Source organism: Musa acuminata, chromosome BXJ2-9 (genome assembly GCF_036884655.1).
Source record: "Musa acuminata AAA Group cultivar baxijiao chromosome BXJ2-9, Cavendish_Baxijiao_AAA, whole genome shotgun sequence".
In the NCBI taxonomy this organism is placed as follows: Eukaryota; Viridiplantae; Streptophyta; class Magnoliopsida; order Zingiberales; family Musaceae; genus Musa; species Musa acuminata.
In genome coordinates, this window is record NC_088346.1 from 27825575 (window position 1) to 27843627 (window position 18053).

Below are 18053 nucleotides of genomic sequence, written 5' to 3' on the forward strand. Positions count from 1 at the left end.
GGTGAAGAGATCTAGAATTCAAAGTTAGTGAGCACATTTTCTTAAAAGTGTCGCCAACTAAGGGAGTTATGTAAGTGGTGTATTGATATTTCCATAGTTTTTCACGAACTTACAATAGTAGCCTGTTAAACCCAGAAAGCCATGTAGCAATTTTATGTTCCTCGGGGTAGGCCAGTTTTGCATTGCTTCAATTTTGAAGGGGTCCACTATCACACCTTCCTCTGATATGATATGCCCAAGATATTCCACCTTTTGTTGAAGAAAGTAAAAATTCATAGTGGCCGTTGTGTGTTCGAAAGGTAATTTTCGGTATGACTTCCCCGTACACTCGTATTTGATAATACCTAGATCAAAGGTCCAGCTTTATGAAGATTTGTGCTCCCTTTCATCTAGCAATTCATCTACTACTGGAATAGGGTATTTATCCTTGATGGTTATGCCATTGAGAGCTCGGTAATCAATGCATATTCACCATGTTCCATCCTTCTTGCATACAAGTAGCACCGGTGAAGAGTAGAGGTTGCAACATGGCCGAATAACTTCTGTTTCTAGCATCTCTTTTACAATCCTTTATATTTCATCCTTCTAGAGATGTAGATACTGATATGGCCGAGTATTTGCTAGAGGTTTGCCTAAAAGAATCATTATATAATGATCATTCTGACGGGTAATAGATAGGTTGTGCGGTTCGTCAAATATATCTGAAAATTCAGCAAGCAAAGGAAGTAGGTTTAGATCTTCAAATTCCATTGGCTCTCTCTTAGTTTGCTGCTCAAGTTGTACCAAAAATCCACTCTATGCTTTATGCAAAATCTTCTCCATTTGTTGTATGTAAATCGTCGTTACGTCGCCCCCACGTTTCCCGTTCAGTATCACTTGTTTCTCCTTACTGTAAAATTTCATAATTAGTTGTATAAAATTCCAAGAAATATCACCTAATGTCGTCAACCATTTAATTCTGAGCATGGCCTCATGATCATCAAGAGGGAGAAGGAAGAAATATGCAATTATCTCTTGGTAAGGCCTCATGATCAGCAACAGTTTCACTTGCGGGCGCCTATGATCATACTTCAAAATCCATCCATTGGCGACCTTAACGTCAAACCTGTTGCAATTCTTGATAGGTAAGGCCATATGGATAGTAACCTTACTATTTAAAAAGTTATTAGTACTGCCCGTGTCGATGAGAACAGTGATCGGTTGTTGTTTAAGAAGGCCTCCATCTTTCATCGTTTGCGGGTTTGAGTAGCCGGCTAGTGTATGTACTGTAACTTCGGTCGGTTGTGGCTCTTCTTCTACATCTTCTTCTTCATGTTCAAGGCTCTCTTCTGGATGTTCAATGACCTCTTTTTCTATTGGTTCAATCATAAGAAGTCTCCCTTTACTACAACGATGCTCACGGCTCCACGGCTCGTCACAATGCTAATATAACCCCTTCGCATATCACTCCCGAAGCTCTTCTCTTGTTAACCTCTTTGGTGTAGGGACTTGATCAATAGTAGAGGGGGCTAAGGGCTTCAATATTACTGGTTGAGGAGCGACCCTAGTCCTCCGAGCTTCATGTTTCAATTGCTCCTCTTGATGTCGTGCGAAAGAGATGGCTACCATAAGCGTATACGGTTGTCGTGCTTTAACTTCTCCTCGGATCTCCGGCTTCAAGCCCTCAATGAAGGTCCTCAATAGTTATTTTTTAGACCAATCATAAGTTTGATTAGATAACCTTTCAAACCTGGTTTGGTACTCCTGAATGGTGGAGGTTTGTCGGATCTTTGCTAGTTGTCCGTCAATATTCTCGTAATCGATTGGTCTGAAGCGGATCAGCAGTCCTTCTTTGAATTGTCACCATGAAAGGACTCCATAAGTATGTTCAAACTAGTCAAACCACTGTATAGCATCCCCTTCAAGATGTATAGCTGTAATTTTCACCATAGATGCATTTGCGGTTTTGTGGTACCGAAAATATCGCTCCGCGCACGAGATCCAACCAATCCGGTCTCCTTCTTCCCATCTAGGGAAGTCCACTCTCATGCATGGATAGTTAGGGTCGGTCATAGAGCTTCCCCTCTCTTGGAAGTCATATCTTCGGGCTTGGTGCGATTGGGCAAAGCTCTCTCCTTGATGTGATTTCTTCGGGCTTAGTGGTTGGCCCAATCTGAGTTCGGTAAAGAGCGTCTGAATCTTATCCTCCATTCGCGCCTTAAAGGCTTCGAATTTAGCATTGATTACCTCCTCAGATGCCATAGTATATGCCGCCAAATCTGTGATGTTAATATCTCTCTTTTGTTGTCGGGTTAAAGGCATGTATTGGTTGAGAGAGGTGATGGTCGAAAGGGTTGGTGGATTGGTGGATATAGGCTACGGTTTAGGCTTATTTTGTGGCTATTTTGGGTGCAGTTTGAGGGTGTGGTTTGGTGGAGTTTTAGGGCTGTGGATGAAAGTTTTGGATTTGTGGTAGATGGCAGCAAAGGTTTAATAGAAATCAGTGGAAGTTGCAGCAAGTATGTGCTGTATTGTAAGAGCAGAATTGTCGTCGAAGAAACAACGGTTTCTCGATGTAATTTCCACCAAAAACTTGAGCGAATTGAGGAGGGAATTGATAGAAAAATCACAGTTTATATGATAGCAAAGATGACTAATTTAATCAAGAAAATTTTAGCAGTATAACAACAAGGAAATTGGTGCAAGTTGCGATAGCAGAATTCTCGTTGAAAAATTTTAACGGTTTACGATGAAAATTTATAGCAACACAAAATCGTTTTTAGAGATGAATTCCTCAATAGATCAATCTTAGATGGAAGCCAAGATGATCTATGAAGTGTATAAGATATTTCATTCAAAAAAGATTACAAATAGATGGGTTAAGGCAACAATATACGGTTAAAATTTTCTGCAGCACAGATTTTTAAGTATAGCAGATTGGACGTAAAAGATCAGTAGTTTATATTGAGAATTTTTTGATGAAACCAAAGGAAAATCTACTGTTATGAAGTGTTAAAGCTATCATAAAAGTTTCGTAGGGATTTGGATAGAAACAACATAGTATCAAGATCAAACAAACAGTGCTATACGGCTGAAATTTTATAGTGTAGATTTTCAAGTATAGCAGATTAGACATAAAATATCAATGGTTTATATTGAGATTTTTTTGACAAAACCAAAGGGAAATCTGCTGTTAGGAAGTGTCAAAGATGTCATAAAAATTTCGTAGAGATTTGGATAGAAAAAAATACAGTAGCAAGATCAAACAGACGGTGCTATGCGGTTGGAATTCTGCAATGTATCTTTCGTCGTAGAGATGAAAACTTTATGACGAAAAGTTTATGCAACAATATAGGAATAATTTTTTTGGTATTTTCAAATAAGCATAATTAAATTGCAGCAGTAATAAGGTAGGAAACTAGAACCTGTTGCAATTCACGGGGAGATCAAAGGATAATCCGTGGTGGTGAAGATGACGGCGGAATTTGACGATGATCTTTTAAGCAATTATGGGAATTGCTTTGGGTGGCTATGGAGGGTTGATGGATGGCTGTGGAAGGATAGCGAGATGCCAAGAACGCTGCTCTAATACCAGGTGTTAGAACCCTTGCAGATTCTAAACTTGGGGTTGATCTCTTTAGGGGATCGGCCTCCTTGGAACTCTATAGGGGTTCCTCCCTCCAAGTTGTTGCTCAAAGACTGTAGAAAAGATTCATCTATTGCTTATCAAAAGAGGAGGAATACATGACTATTTATAGGGCTTCTAAACCCTAACTCCTAATAGGACTCTTACTCAAGACTCCTACTTCTAACCAACTCCTAATAGGACTCCTACTCAAGACTCATATTCCTTTACAACTCCTTATTCTTCTCTAAGAAACAACCTCCTAACCCTAGCCGACCTCTTCACCTCTTTAATAGGGGTCGGCTTATGTAGGTTTTACATGAATGTCCCTCTCAATTAGGACTCTCTAATTCCTTTACAACTCCTTATTCTTCTCTAAGAAACAACCTCCTAACCCTAGCTGGCCTTTTCACCTCTTTAATTGGGGTCGACTTAGGTAGGTTTTACATGAATGTCCCTCTCAATTAGGACTCTCCAAGCTAGAGTCCTAACATGTCCCCACCAATATCAGAATCCAATGTCGCATGCCATCAGAACCCCGTGATGCGCGTCAAGCCAGGTTCCATACAGAGATACTATGCGACACGATTATCCCAAGGGCTCGGGGCAGTGTCGTCTGACGCCACTCAAGCATCCCCCAAGACGCCAACTCGTCAGAAAAGCTGTCTCATCCCATAAGGGTCAGTGACCACACCGAACCGAGGCGCAGCCAATCCTCACACAATAGTATATAAACCCTTGGCCGACGCCCGGCCAAGGGGGAGGAGAAAAAAACTAGATATCAAATACTCCACTGACTTGCTCGACGGAGGGGCCAAAGTTGAGATGCACCCGACGAAGGCCATTTTGCAGGAAGGCGGACACCCCCGAGTGGCGAGCGTTTCGACCTAGGAGATACCTTCTATCGCACAAAGGAGAGTAGTGAGCCGGCCCGGATCCCGACCAACGCCGGCCAACATTCCTTCCCGAGGGCGCGGCCACCTCATCAACCTACTCACCCCGCAAGAAGCTCCCAACATCGATCCGTAGACCTAATCGTGCTGACTCATCAGCCACGGTACTTTTCGTTCATTAACACTTGTCAAATTCTCGTCACCGAGTCCGATTCCGAGTCCCGGTCCCACTGACGTGGCTGCCTCATCTTTGATGGGCACATCTACACGAACAAGTTCGTGCCCGCTCAATCGGAGACCCAATTTGATCTCTAATTGCCTAAGCATGAAGCGTGTAAAATAAGAAATTGTGTATAGATGTTGATCTATCATCACCTGTCATCAATCAATCACTCTGCCGCGAAGTTAATCCGTGACGTGGCAATAAGAAAATGGATAGCATACCATATGCTTGAACCCCACAACTGTGTGATGTACAAGGGAGCATCTACAAGAAATAGCCGTGTGTCGCCGAGGAGTTTGTTTCTTGAAAAGTGCACGAATTTGGGCCATGAAAATATTTGCTCGCGGGTTTGTGGGTGGAAACTTGCCCACGTAAATTTGATATGACAGGAGTATCGTTTTATCTGTGCCACATATGCATCTACAGCAACACAAAGGATTAACGACCCCTCTTCCGGGCTCACATTAATTTTGAGAAACAATGCTTGTTTAGCTTTGTCTGGCCAACCTAATCTTTTTGGTATCCAAGTTGCAAGGTGACTAAACTGGCTCCAGTAACAAACCAATCACACGCCACTGTTCTATTCGGTGCCAGTTTTTGGTGTTTGTTTTTGTCTTGCAATAATGCCAACAACCGATTTCTATGAGCTCCAAATCTTGTGTGGATACTGGTTAGTGTATATCTAGGTGTGATTTGATATTCAGTGTCACCGACTTTAACAGCCAGAGGAACAAATACGGCAACAAATTTGGATGAAGAATGAGAACATTAGGGAATGGAAAACAGATTCGTGACCATGAATTTTGCTGGTTTCTCATTAGTTTTGATCACTTTCATGGTGTAGAACATAGGTGCAGTCTTGTTATCTAGCATCCTAGTTTAACTGTTAAACAAACTATATTTTGATATCATAAAGTTGCAGTACTTCCTTGAAAACAAGATGATCAGTGTCATAGATTTAATTTAACTGAATTTGCCTAGATCACCAATCATCATGGTGATATTCGTCAATAGATGCCGATAATATTTATCCACAAGCGTCAATCCTCTTGCGATCCACTAATGGCCAACAAACAAAGAAGCCCAAAGACAAACATGCAAGACAAGCGATAGGAAAAGTATTATCATCAAGAGAAACAATGGAACAATTGATCATACAACTTAAGTTACCGTGAAAGCAAAAGGCGAGGCACCAGTCCGTGAACAGTAAACAACAATCTGGTATTCTCTAGAACAAAAAGACCCTAAAATTCATAAAGAAATTTGGCATCAAATGTGATCTTCATGTAGGATGGATGACAAGAAGCATCATACACATTAAACTGTTTCTCTCTAGGCAACCCTGAAAGATTGCAGGAACCAGAAAAAATAGTCATTTTTTGGTATATGTGGTGGTGTCTGGCCCAATATCATGAGATCCTGTATTGACATAGGGCCCTCTAAAAGTAGCCTGAGGTGGCAGAGGCTTTGAAGCATCAATTATGGGTTTACTTCTTGATGTCCTTCAAAAAAAATAAAACACTGGTGTAAGAAAAAGGTCATTGTAAAATCTTAGCTTCAGCAGAATAAAAAAAGAAACAAGTCCTTGTGAAACCTTATTGTTTCACTTACGCGAGGAAGAATGGAAATAATAAGCCAGCTGCTGCAAAGGCCAGCAAGCCTGTTGCAAGTGCCACATTACGTAAACGGGACATCAGATTGACTGAAGCTGGACAAAAGAACAAGAAATTATGTGATTTACATCAGCTAGAGAACAGTCTTGATAAGATGATAGAACAGCAGATAAATGGGTTCTACTTCTCCATGTCAAAATCATTCCACAATAGGTGGATCACTTCCATTAACAATAAATGGGTTCTACCTCTCCATGTCAAAATCATTCCACAACAGGTGGATCACTTCCAATAACAATACTTGTCAAAACATCACAAGGAAACAAGCATGACAGCACACATCCATACCAACTTTTACAAGAGGCAAACTAGACATTAGGTATGTCAAAGGCTAAATCTCCATCTCCTGAACAATCAACTTGATGACAACTTGATGCCCAAATGTTTCATTAATGGAACTTTTTACATGGTTACCCTAAATTCTTTTCAAATTCTTAACACATTATATTGGGATCCTTTGTGGCATCAAAGTACTTTAATAGAAAAAAGATCCACAATAGAAGTGAAACTCCTGAATGCTGCAAGGGTGCATTTGAAAATTTTCTAGTGATTCACCAGTGAACAGAAATTGAAAAGAAACATTCTAAGATGCACCTAAATCAAGTAAGATCTCTGTGTTTGGTCATGACGTCCAGTATTCTAAAATGCACTTGTATTACTCAACCTTTAGTATATCGCAGATAGGGGGCAAAAAAGTTTGAGTTTACAGCTTGCCACACCTGAAGAAGTTCATTAACCAACTGAATCGGTCCACATCGAAATCAGATTAATGAATTGTTGTGCCTATCAATTCATATAGAACTTAATTATTAAATATATTTAGGTACTTATTTCATCAGAAAAGTAGTTTGCCACAGCTCACATGACAGTTTGCAGGAACTTCTATATCAGCCATCAAGGTCTTTGTATATAAATGTAGATATTCATCCATGTGTGTTACCAAATGATGGTTACACCTCGTCGGATATTGGTTGTCCATCCATTTGGTGGACGTAGTCAAGTCGATCCATTTCAACACTCCACAGTTCCGTCAATCCAATTGCAATAGAGGTCGCCAAGGTGCCCTACCTTGACCACGTGCACTTCTGAAACAACAGTTGAAAAGCAAGGAGAGAAAAGAAAGGGGATCAGGGATTGACTAAAAACCCCATTTGATGCTCAAGTCAGAGGTCATCCTAGAACAAGCTACGTGAGCTCATAGCTGAAGGAATAAAAACAGAGAAGGCTAATGGTCTTATCGATTCCCCCTTCTAGCGCTCATAGCTGAAGGAATAAAAAGAGAGAAGGCTAAAGGTCTTATCGATTCCCCCTTCTATGGGGATGGGAGTCCTTCGAGTGGGTTGGCAACTCTTTTTCTCCTTCCTCCCTTAAGAACTAAGAAGTCCTCTATTTTGATAGCGAAGTGAGGGAGATACCTACATATGTCTGTATGTATCCATCTATCACTCCCTCCCACCTTTGTGTGTATGGAGACCAGCTTCTTATAAGGAGGCAAGTGTCGCTAGTGTGTCAAGAAATCACGATGCATAGCCAAGAAGAGTCATTGTCAACTCGTACAGCGCTATGGGGTATCCTTTATGGTTCGCAACCCACCTATTATATCATGAATGAGAACCGAGACTCCTTTAACATGAGGGGTTAGTTTGGCAAAATTTCATCACTACTCTAAAGATGAGGCCATGTGGTCCGCGGAGTCTTAGCTTAAGAGTATTATTAAGGATCGCTCACCTAGGTGCTCAAGAGAGGCGAGACAAGGAGCGAGGGTGTAATAATAAGCAATTTAATGGTTAGAATAGTATTTTTATTACTTAGGATGACAAAAGGGTTTAATAATATTATAGGGGCAATATTGGAAAAAAGTTAGGGTTTTCTACTTAAGGAGCCCAACCCTATTTTTCTCTTTTCACCTTGGACACGTGGAGGTGCCATTGTTGGTGGTGGCGACTCACCCTCGTCAAGATCAAGAAGCCCTAGATCTAGTGATGAAGAGGAGAATCACCAAGGGATCGGGTAAGATCCATCATTTTTTTCATCCTTTTGTTTTGTTATTGATGTTATCAAAACATAGATATGACATTTATGGTGCTAGCTATGATGCAAATAGAAATCTGCAATCCATCTTAAAAAAATTTGGTGTCAGCAGCGTTTCTTTTTTATAGAGGTTTCTTGATGTAATCAAAGATCATAGTAGCTTTTTCCATGTTACACAGAAAAGAAAACTCAAGATAGTTGACATGTTCCTTTGCAGCCAACAACAAGATGCATGTAAAAAAAAACACTTGCCAGATTCTCTTAGAAGCATTTTTGTAGTTTATTAAAAGCATTCCATTCTTTAACTTATATAGTTTATTATAAGCACTACCTTCTTTGACTTGTAGTTTATAAAAAGCACTTCTGTAGCATGTAACAGCAAGATGCATGTAAGCACTTGTTGGATCCTCTAGGACTATAATCTGTGTTGATGCTTAAGTCCCTCTATAGTTTATTATCTATTAACAGCTTGGTACATTTTTTCTATTGATTTGTGTTCTCTGTACTGCTTCCTTCTTTGACTTGTCCAATTCTATTGAGTAAAGAAATGGATACAGATTCTTTTATATGATATAGTTTAGCTCAACCTAAGAGTTGCTTCCCTAAGCATGGTCTTGAATTTAATGCAAGTGGTCTGCAAGAGACATCATCATGAATAATATTTTTTATTACCAAGCATAACAACTGAACAAGATTCCTTCCGAGAAGCTAGCATGTTTCTCCAATTGTACAATTTAGGGAACTCTCATTCTGTGTTCAACAATATTCTTTGCTTTTAACCACTGTCTAGTCTTTCTCCATCCCTTTTCTCACATTATTTTTCTTGTCGATGTTTTACAAGTTGTAACATATGCTTAATTTGCACAGACCTTAGGATAACAACAATCTCCTCATGCATCCGATTATTTTAGTTAGAAGTTCCTTATGCTGCTCCAATCTCCATAAGAACCTGAACTTAATTTAATCATAGTTGGGCTCACAATAAGGTTTGCATGTAGAATTGCTTCTGAATTTTTCATGATCACTATGAGTCAGTGTCTTTTGTGGAGTTCATGAAATGATTAAAGACATATACATGTATATATAGAATTAAGCAAACAAAGATGCATATATATATGTAATAAATATGATTAATTAATCAATTAAGAAAAAAATAATAAATATTAAAAAAGGGTAAAACCAAATATAAAGAGAAAAGGTAAAATTTCTTTTTATGGTCATTGTATAATTAAATAATCAAATGTTTGAGATAAGTGACTCGTCAACCTGAATAGGTGTTTTTAAAATCAGAATAAGCATGTATTTCTATTTCTTTGATATGACAAAGTAGGCTTTGCTTTAAATATGATTCATGTTTTTAATATTTGTACCATGACATGCTTCCATGATGTGTTAGTCATTAAACCGTTGTCCATATATGATTGTTTCAATCATGAAATTTTTATTTTAGTCATAAATTAATATATGTGAAAATGCATGTCTTTATAGCAAGTAGCAAAGAAGACAAGTAGTACTGTTATATATGTATTTATATATTTTTAAGTTCGTTCTCATTAGTTCTACTAAAAGGGTTTATACCTCATTGTGGATTCCAAGAGTGGTAAACCTTTGGACCGATGAAGGGATGGCATTTAAGTCCACCGAGACAAAGAAAATGAGGTAGTATGAGTGAAACCTAGTAGTAGTCTTGTAAGGGGAATTATAAAGAAAATATGTTATCAGATGTTATCTTCTTGTAAGAAATGTGCCCATGGGTGGTAAACCCGTGACTCAAAACCTAGGATGGAGTTTAAGTCCACCAAGGATGTTGTCCACAGAGTAGGATTTGATTCTCTCGGTTTAGTACGTACCTGACAGTCTAATTATTGTATTTTCTGAAAGGAATATGAAAAGTATATGATATATGATATAAGCAAAATAAAGAAAGAAAAAGGTAATGCAGCAATACATGAATATAAGTACACAATGAATGTGATGAGTTTGAGTTTTTTTCTTTTTCTTACACTTATTGATTTAACTCTATGAAATGCATATGATATTATTATTATTTTTATTGTTTTTATTTTTAATGTGATATGAATAGTTATGTTTAAATTTTTACTTATCCGTCCTATAAGGGAGGCATGTGCTTATTAAGTATTTGTTGTAAATAGTCATCCCACTCTTGTTTATTTTATTCTATGCCTATGATAGGACCAGCTTTAGATATAAGGGCAAGTCATGAACTCCACACAAGCATGAATGAAACTGTTGATAATCATGAAGTAGCAGTGACAGAATCAAATGAATGGGTCCAGGACTTCTATTAAAAAGCAAATATAGAAGTAGGAAATTGTTAGGGAACATATGTTAGCAGACTTGTTACTTGCTTTTCATTTTAATTGTTTTTTTTTTTGTGTTGAAACTCATAGATTATGTTAGTTTAGGTTGCTATCAACTATAATTATGAATGTTTAGCTATCGTTGTGTGGCATGACAGGTTAATGTAACATATTATATATGTACACCTTGAATTCCCTTGGGTTGTGCTACCTGAGGTTAGACTCAAGTTAGCCCAATCCATAGACATTCAGTGGGATCAATCTAATCCCTGGTTCCAGGGCATGATAGAGGGCCTCAAGTTGGTGTAGGTGGTTGATTTAAAGTGGGTGCAACCCAGGCACATGCTTGAATTCAACCAAGCTTGGGTTCGACTTGGGCTTGATGCAGTTGATTCGGCTAAACCATTTCAGCCAACTACTACTGATCTGGGACGATCTTGCGGAGTTCGAATTGGACACAAATCCAGTCAAACTGGACTCCAATTCGATCCCAATCAAATCAAGCAAAAATCAAGCCCAATCTCAACCTTTAAACCAGATTGTAGCCCATCTGAGTCATGTCTAATCTCAACCATTGAAGCAAGGGGGAACTTATCCAAGCAGCTACACATCAGCACACAATTTAGCAAGTCCTAGTCCAAGTAGGACTCGAGCCCCGACAAAGATGGATGACCAGAACAAAGTTGCATGGTACGAGACGTGTGCAACTCCTTGTGCGCCTAGGAATACCTCGTCACCCAATCTCAAACGAGTCCTGATTTCCTCATGATTGTAGCCAATCGCCCAATCTCAAACGAGTCCCAATTTCTTCATGATTCTAGCCAATCGCTGCTACTTAAGGACGGGAATCGCAGCCTTGAACACATGGAGAAAAGAAGCTAGCCCCATGAGAAACCAAGTCGTGAGAGAAAATCAGCCTTCTTCCTCCCGTCAACGCCTTGCAGCAGCAGAATTCTACTGCAAAGAGAGATACTTTCTGTCTACGGCCACCAAGGATCCTTCCTTTAGTTATAGTACGATCCCTCAACCACTAGTCAATCTATAGCCTGCTTTAGTCGAGAGAACCAGAGGAGAAAGCAGAGGCACCACTGCCCAGAATCAGGCTAGCGTCCCTGTTTCAGGTTGCCAACTAAGATTTGACCTCTTCAGTTTTTTTATCGATGGGAGAAAAAGCAATATGAACTCATAGCTGATGGAATAAAAAGAGTGAAGGGAAATATACTAGAATAAGATGAAGAAGGGAGGTTTTCATGTTCTCCCTTCTATTGGAATGGGAGTCCTTCAAGTAAGTTGGTGACCCTCTTTCTTTTTCTTCCTCCCTTTGGGTGCTGTGAAGTCTTCTCTTTTGATAAGGGAGTAAGAGAGATGTGTATCTGTATCTATGTTTGTTTGTATCCATCTCCTTCTCTCCCTCCCTCCTCCCTTTCGCTTGTACAAAGACAAGCTTCTTATGAGGAGGCGAGTTTAGTAGGCATCTCATGGAATTGTGGTGTTAGTGCTTAGATAATATGGTGTTGAGGGATACCCTATGTGGTTCACGTTGTCCTATTGTGGAGCGGTTAGTCATAATATACTAGTGACCCCACACATGTGGCTTGTCATGGTGTCACATCGTCTTTCGATCTAAAATGCAAATGCACTCGCTATGTTGGGTTGGCCAATCATGATGGAACTCAAACCATATCTCACAAACGTGGAGAGAAAAATGGTTGATCCAAATTACTTTGGATTGATGGTGAACTTGTATTCGAGTTGCCATACAATAACATCCTATGCAATCATGATATTATGTCTCAAATTGACAATAAAGAAGAAGAAAATAAATAAAAATCATAATATTGCAAGAAAAAAATAGCATCATCCACAAGGAAAAAATATTATTTTATAGAATCTTCTTAAAAAAAGGAAGAGCATCGTGCAAAGAAAGAATATTATTTTAAAGAATAATTTTGGAAGCTTATCGTTTCAAAAATGACTACATACAATATATTTAATCATCTTGATACGATTTCATTTTCTCCCTTTTTAATTACTCCTTTTTTCTTGTATTTGGGCCATATATAAAAAGGTCAAGAATTATAATGCAATTATTAGTCTTTGAATGAATAAGAATGATATTTCCCACATGCAAGTGGTGCGAGCCATAGTTTTTCCAATGCAAGTTAAAGGATGTGAGTTAGAGGACTTGGAGCAAGTCCAAAATTATCCCTCATCTCTCTCCTCTCCTCTCCTAAGCCAACTTGCAACTTAAGACCTATAGATCGACCTCTTAACAACTTAAGCCAACTAGAAGGATGTCTCAAAGCTCTCCTCCTTGACCATCTTGGTACATGTTGAATTCTATTACTCGTTCTTTATTGCTCAAATTAATATTTCTTGAGATCGGGTTTTCTAGCTTCCTCGGAGGTGGATTCGGAGGAGTGTCACAATGCCACAGAGGCAGATCTACCAATCGCGAAGAAAGGGATGCAAATGCGAGATGACGGATAGTAACACCGTGGGCATGACAACACCATGGTACAACAGAGGCAGGACTTCAGTGAAGTCATCGATCCCTTCCTCTCATGGAGGGAGAGCGCATGGTCGTGAAAGGAGCCGAGGAGGTAGAGAATACGAAGGCAAACTCCAAGTACCGAAACAAGGCTGAAGGGCAGAGGCCAAGGAACTTCGTAAGACCGGTGTCAACGAGCTTCTTATCAAGATAGTTGAAAGTGGAGGACTTTGGGTCGATGCAAGAGTGCACGACCAAGGAACGAAGCAGGCAGTACGCGGTGTTGTACCTTTGCTACTCTGTAGAGTTGGCGACAAGGTAGATAGAGAAGACGGTACAATCCCAGGGGCAGCCAAAACTATTAGAGACTTACTCTAAGTTGGGGTGAAAACTTTCTGCATTCCAAAAGTTCGATGGCATTGAGAAGGTAAATCATGATAGCTAACTCAACGCAAGGGATGCTAACACTTCGAGTGCACCAGAAGTGTGAGCAAAGAGTGGGAGAAGGCTACTAACCAGCTCGATACATAGAGTACAACCCTTGAGGAGGTGGACGAAATCAAAGAAAGCTTTGCCTTCTCAATTTGTGGCAATGTGATACACACAAATCTAGCCCTGTGATGGACTATATCATACGGAGGTATGATCGGGAGCTGCTGGGATCTCCACTTCGGTGAACAACACGACGGCAAGAAAGACTATAGATTCAAGGAGTGAATGTCATAGTATGGGAGAGGCAGGTCTTTCGTGCGTGCATCGAATTTTGCATCAGATAAAAGCCTTGGTTATCAGCATATGGGGGTTGTGTACCACCGAGGGAGTATACCGAATGCAAGTACTAGTGAGTCTCATGGGAGAGACTTGATCATGCAGAGGTATGACCAGAGCGGTTGGAGAGTTGAACTACTCCAAAGCTCATATTTGCTTAAGGAGCCCAGCAAGTCAGAGGACAAGGCCGAGTAAACGAAGGTTGTTACCAAGGAAGCTAAGGAGAACAGAATTTGTGCAAACCCTACAACATGATGGCAGAGGCCATGCATGAGAGTTGTAGCCTATCTTTCCATCGACCAAGGGGAATTGCTCGGAGAACACAGAGGAGTTGAAGTAGGGGGTCGAAAGGGGCGAGGAAGCGACGAGTCCAGAGGGACTTAGCTACCCAAAACCACGTATTGATTAAAATGAAGGTGGACTCGGAGGAGTGCCACAATGCCACAGAGGCAGATCTACCGATCGTGAAGAAAGGGATACAGATGTAAGCCGACAGATAGTAGGGGCATAGGCATGACAGCGCCATGATATCACAGAGGTGGGACTTCCATGAAGTCATCGATCCCTTGCTCTCATGGAGGGAGAGCGCATGGTCGTGAAAGGTGCTGAGGTGGAGAATGCGGAGGCAAACTCCAAGTACCGAGATAAGGATGAAGGGCAGAGGCCAGGAAACTTCGTAACACTGGTGTCAACGAGCTTCTCATCAAGATAGCCGAAAGTAGAAGACTTCGGGCTGATGCAAGAGTTCACGATCAAGGAACGAAGCAGACAGTACTCGGTGCTGTACCTTTGCTATTCAGTAGAATAGGCGACGGGGTTAATGGAGAAGACGGTACAATTCCAGAGGCGACCAAAACTATTAGAGAATTACTCCAAGTTGGGGTGAAAACTTCCTGCATTCCAGAAGTTCGATGGTATTGAGAAGGTGAATCACAGTAGCTAACTCAACGTAAGGGGTGCAAACACTTCGAGTGCTCCAGAAGTGTGAGCAAAGAGCGGACGAAAGCTAGTAACCAGCTCAATACATAGAGTACAACCCTAGAGGAGACGGACGAAATCAAAATAACTTTTGCCTTCTCAACTCTTAAGAGAATGGGCGAAACCGAGTACCCTAATTCTCTTATACATCCAGCAGAGGAGCTCTACACATATTCAAAGACCATTCGAAGAAACCAAATAGAAAACAATAGTTGTCAAATCCTCACCAATGGTGATCAGGGCTACTGAGAGTAGATTATCCGCTTCATTTCCCAATAGAATGCTGATCGAAAGTGGAAGTGATGCAAACCTATTTGGAAGTGACAACTAAATGAAAGAAGAGTCGATGGACAAATTTTATGGAAGAAGGACCCAAAAACTTCGAAAGTTTGTGAGGCGATGCTCGTTAAAGCTCCAACAGGCATCCACCCAATTCAAGTGGAATGAGGCATTTGAGTGATTGGCGCATACTAAGGATGGTTTTTTCCTTCATCTGAAGGATCCGTAGGAACCAACAGTGATCAACACAACTTGGTCAACCCCACACAAAAGTCAGAGTCATTGGCGAGTTGAAGTAGCATGACGGATTAAAAGTTCGACTACTCAACAACAGCAGCGGAGAGTAGTTGGGAGCCAAGAAGCACATTGCAGCTAGAGCAGAAGATTAAAGACTCAACAAAGGCGAGGAGTTGCAACGTCAACAAGGGCTTCGATGAGGACGTCGAAGGAATAAGTGGGGAGAATATCATGGACAAAATTGTCAATAGGGTGTTCGATGTAATGCTTATATATGTCGATGTAAAGGGGCTAGCAGTAGGCTTAGCAGCCCCCTTTTCTTTGGTTTTAGTGGACATCCTATGCTTGCAAATAAAGATTGTGTCATGTGGGTGGGGATTTCGGTCTATAGAGGACTATTTTGGATCCTTTGTTATGCAACCGTTAAGAGCTTGTAAAGTATATTTGTAATTTGCATTGACTATGAAGTGTTTACTAAAATGATTGCTTGTGGATCCCAAGTGAGATGATTTCTCTAACCGGTTTTATCTTTTGTAAGTCCTAAGGGACCATAGGAGGTTACGAGGAGGCTGACCTTTGCGAACGTACACGCAAGGGTACCACACGACTTAGGCAAAACCAGATAAGTCTATGATAGTGAGGGAGCTGCTTTTGCTGGGGCTTGGCAGGGTGTAGTCCAAGAGGGCTTGCCTAAGATTCATATTGAGATGGATTTGAAAGTCTTGGTCAACGTTCTGAACCAACACACCCCTCCTCCTTGGGGTATCCTTTCTTTGGTCTGTAGATTTGAAGTTTTTTATCCTCTTTTTATGAATGTAAATTTATCCATGTATTAAAGGAGGCAAATGGTATAGCTAATTGGTTAGCTTCTTGTGCTCTGACCACTAAAACTATTAATTTTTGGTTCACTGTGATGCGAACGGGCGTGTTAATTTCCGTTATAATTACTAAAGCTTAGTTCCTTTTCTGAAAAAGAAAATGTGAAAGGTAGAACATATAACTATTGCAAAAAGGCACTTTATTATAATCTCTTAGTATTTAGGTAACTATTGGTGGGCTTCCTTTGCTTTGGCCACCAAATCTACTAATTTTTGGTTTGCAGTGTTTTCTCGAGAGCTAGATTTTTTGGTTCGCTATGATGCGAATGGTCATGTTTATTTCCGTTATAATTAGTAAATCTTAGTTCCTTTTCTGAAAAAAAAAGGTGAAAGGCAAAACATACAACTATTGCAAAAATAGGCCCTTTATTATAATCTCTTAGTATTCAGGTAACTATTGGTTGGCTTCCTTTGCTCTGACCACCAAAACTACTAATTTTTGGTTGGTAGTGTTTTCTCCAAAGCTGGATTTTTTGGTTCACTATTATGCGAACGGTCGTGTTTATTTTCGTTATAATTACTAAACCTTAGTTCTTTTTCTGAAAAAAAAAGTGAAAGGTAGAACATACAACTAATGCAAAAACAGGCACTTTATTATAATCTCTTGGTATTCAGGTAACTATTGGTTGGCTTCCTTTGCTCTGACCACCAAAACTACTAATTTTTGGTTTGTAGTGTTTTCTCCAAAGCTGGATTTTTTGGTTCACTATTATGCAAACAGTCGTGTTTATTTTCGTTATAATTACTAAAGCTTAGTTCCTTTTCTGAAAAAAAAAGAAAGTGAAAGGTAGAACATACAACTAATGCAAAAACAGGCACTTTATTATTCAGGTAACTCTTGGATCATGCCATAACATCAAGATCCACATGAACAATGGACGACCATGAGAATCACCGACAGCAAAGTGGTAAGATAAACAGATTCAAAGGTCAAAAGGTAACAAAATAAAAATCTCGGACAGTCGCGTCGCTTCAGTGCATCTCCCACAAAAATTTCTTGTAGTGGCATCAGGTTAGGGTTTAGGGAGATAAAATAAGAGGTGGAATCCGCAATCACAGGGATACTACTCTATTTGAATACAATTCGAACAAGATCAACGTGAATCGCAATAGAAATCCTCCATGTTAAATGAGCTCGAAGCAATTAACCCTATAAAGGAGGAGAAAATCTAGGAAGCAAGGGCATTAGAGTCGCTTACCTGAGCTATCAAGATCGATACACAGAGCGCCCGCAGAAATTGACGGCCTCTTCGGGAAACGGAGTTTGGAGGAGGGCGAGTTATAATGGGTGCATCTATGACCATTCAGCCAATCCAATCCTGCCATCTCAACTGTCCTTCTTTCAGCTTAAAACAGGGGACGGTTGAGATGGAAACAAAGGCATTCGTCAAATAAATCATGGTCTAATGTGTGTGTCAAATATATGATGCGGTGCGTGTGTGCTTCTTTTGGTTGAGATGGTCCATGTGTTAATTATAACATTGATAAATGTTACGTATGAGGACGACCTATTAACAGATCTTGAATTCGGTAAGATTTAGGTTGTTTCACTATGAGGGATCGATCCAATTGGTCACATATGCAGCCAAAATGGTCCAAAACTGATCATCAACAATTGAAGTACCATCGCATCGCGTGGCAATACAATGGATGACGAACAAAGCCATGACGAGCAAC

At 40.1% G+C, this 18053-nt stretch overlaps 1 protein-coding gene across 1 annotated transcript; it reads right to left on the reverse strand.

The window, feature by feature from the left end:
• Positions 1–5830: 5830 nt before the first annotated feature.
• LOC135623334 (uncharacterized) lies at positions 5831–17730 on the reverse strand. The gene is made up of 3 exons (XM_065126188.1): positions 17576–17730; positions 6332–6428; positions 5831–6222 (listed from the first exon to the last, which is right to left on the reverse strand). Exons 1-3 carry the CDS (start codon positions 17700–17702, stop codon positions 6093–6095), a joined length of 354 nt encoding a protein of 117 aa, XP_064982260.1. The 5' UTR covers positions 17703–17730; the 3' UTR covers positions 5831–6092.
• Positions 17731–18053: the final 323 nt, after the last annotated feature.

Coding starts and splice junctions, on each gene's coding strand:
- LOC135623334 (XM_065126188.1), bottom strand. CDS start 17,702: ATGGCAGGATTGGATTGGCTGAATGGTCATAGATGCACCCATTATAAC. Junction 6,429..17,575: donor TATCGATCTTGATAGCTCAG/GTAAGCGACTCT, acceptor TCTTTTGTCCAG/CTTCAGTCAATCTGATGTCC. Junction 6,223..6,331: donor TTATTTCCATTCTTCCTCGC/GTAAGTGAAACA, acceptor TTTTTTTTGAAG/GACATCAAGAAGTAAACCCA.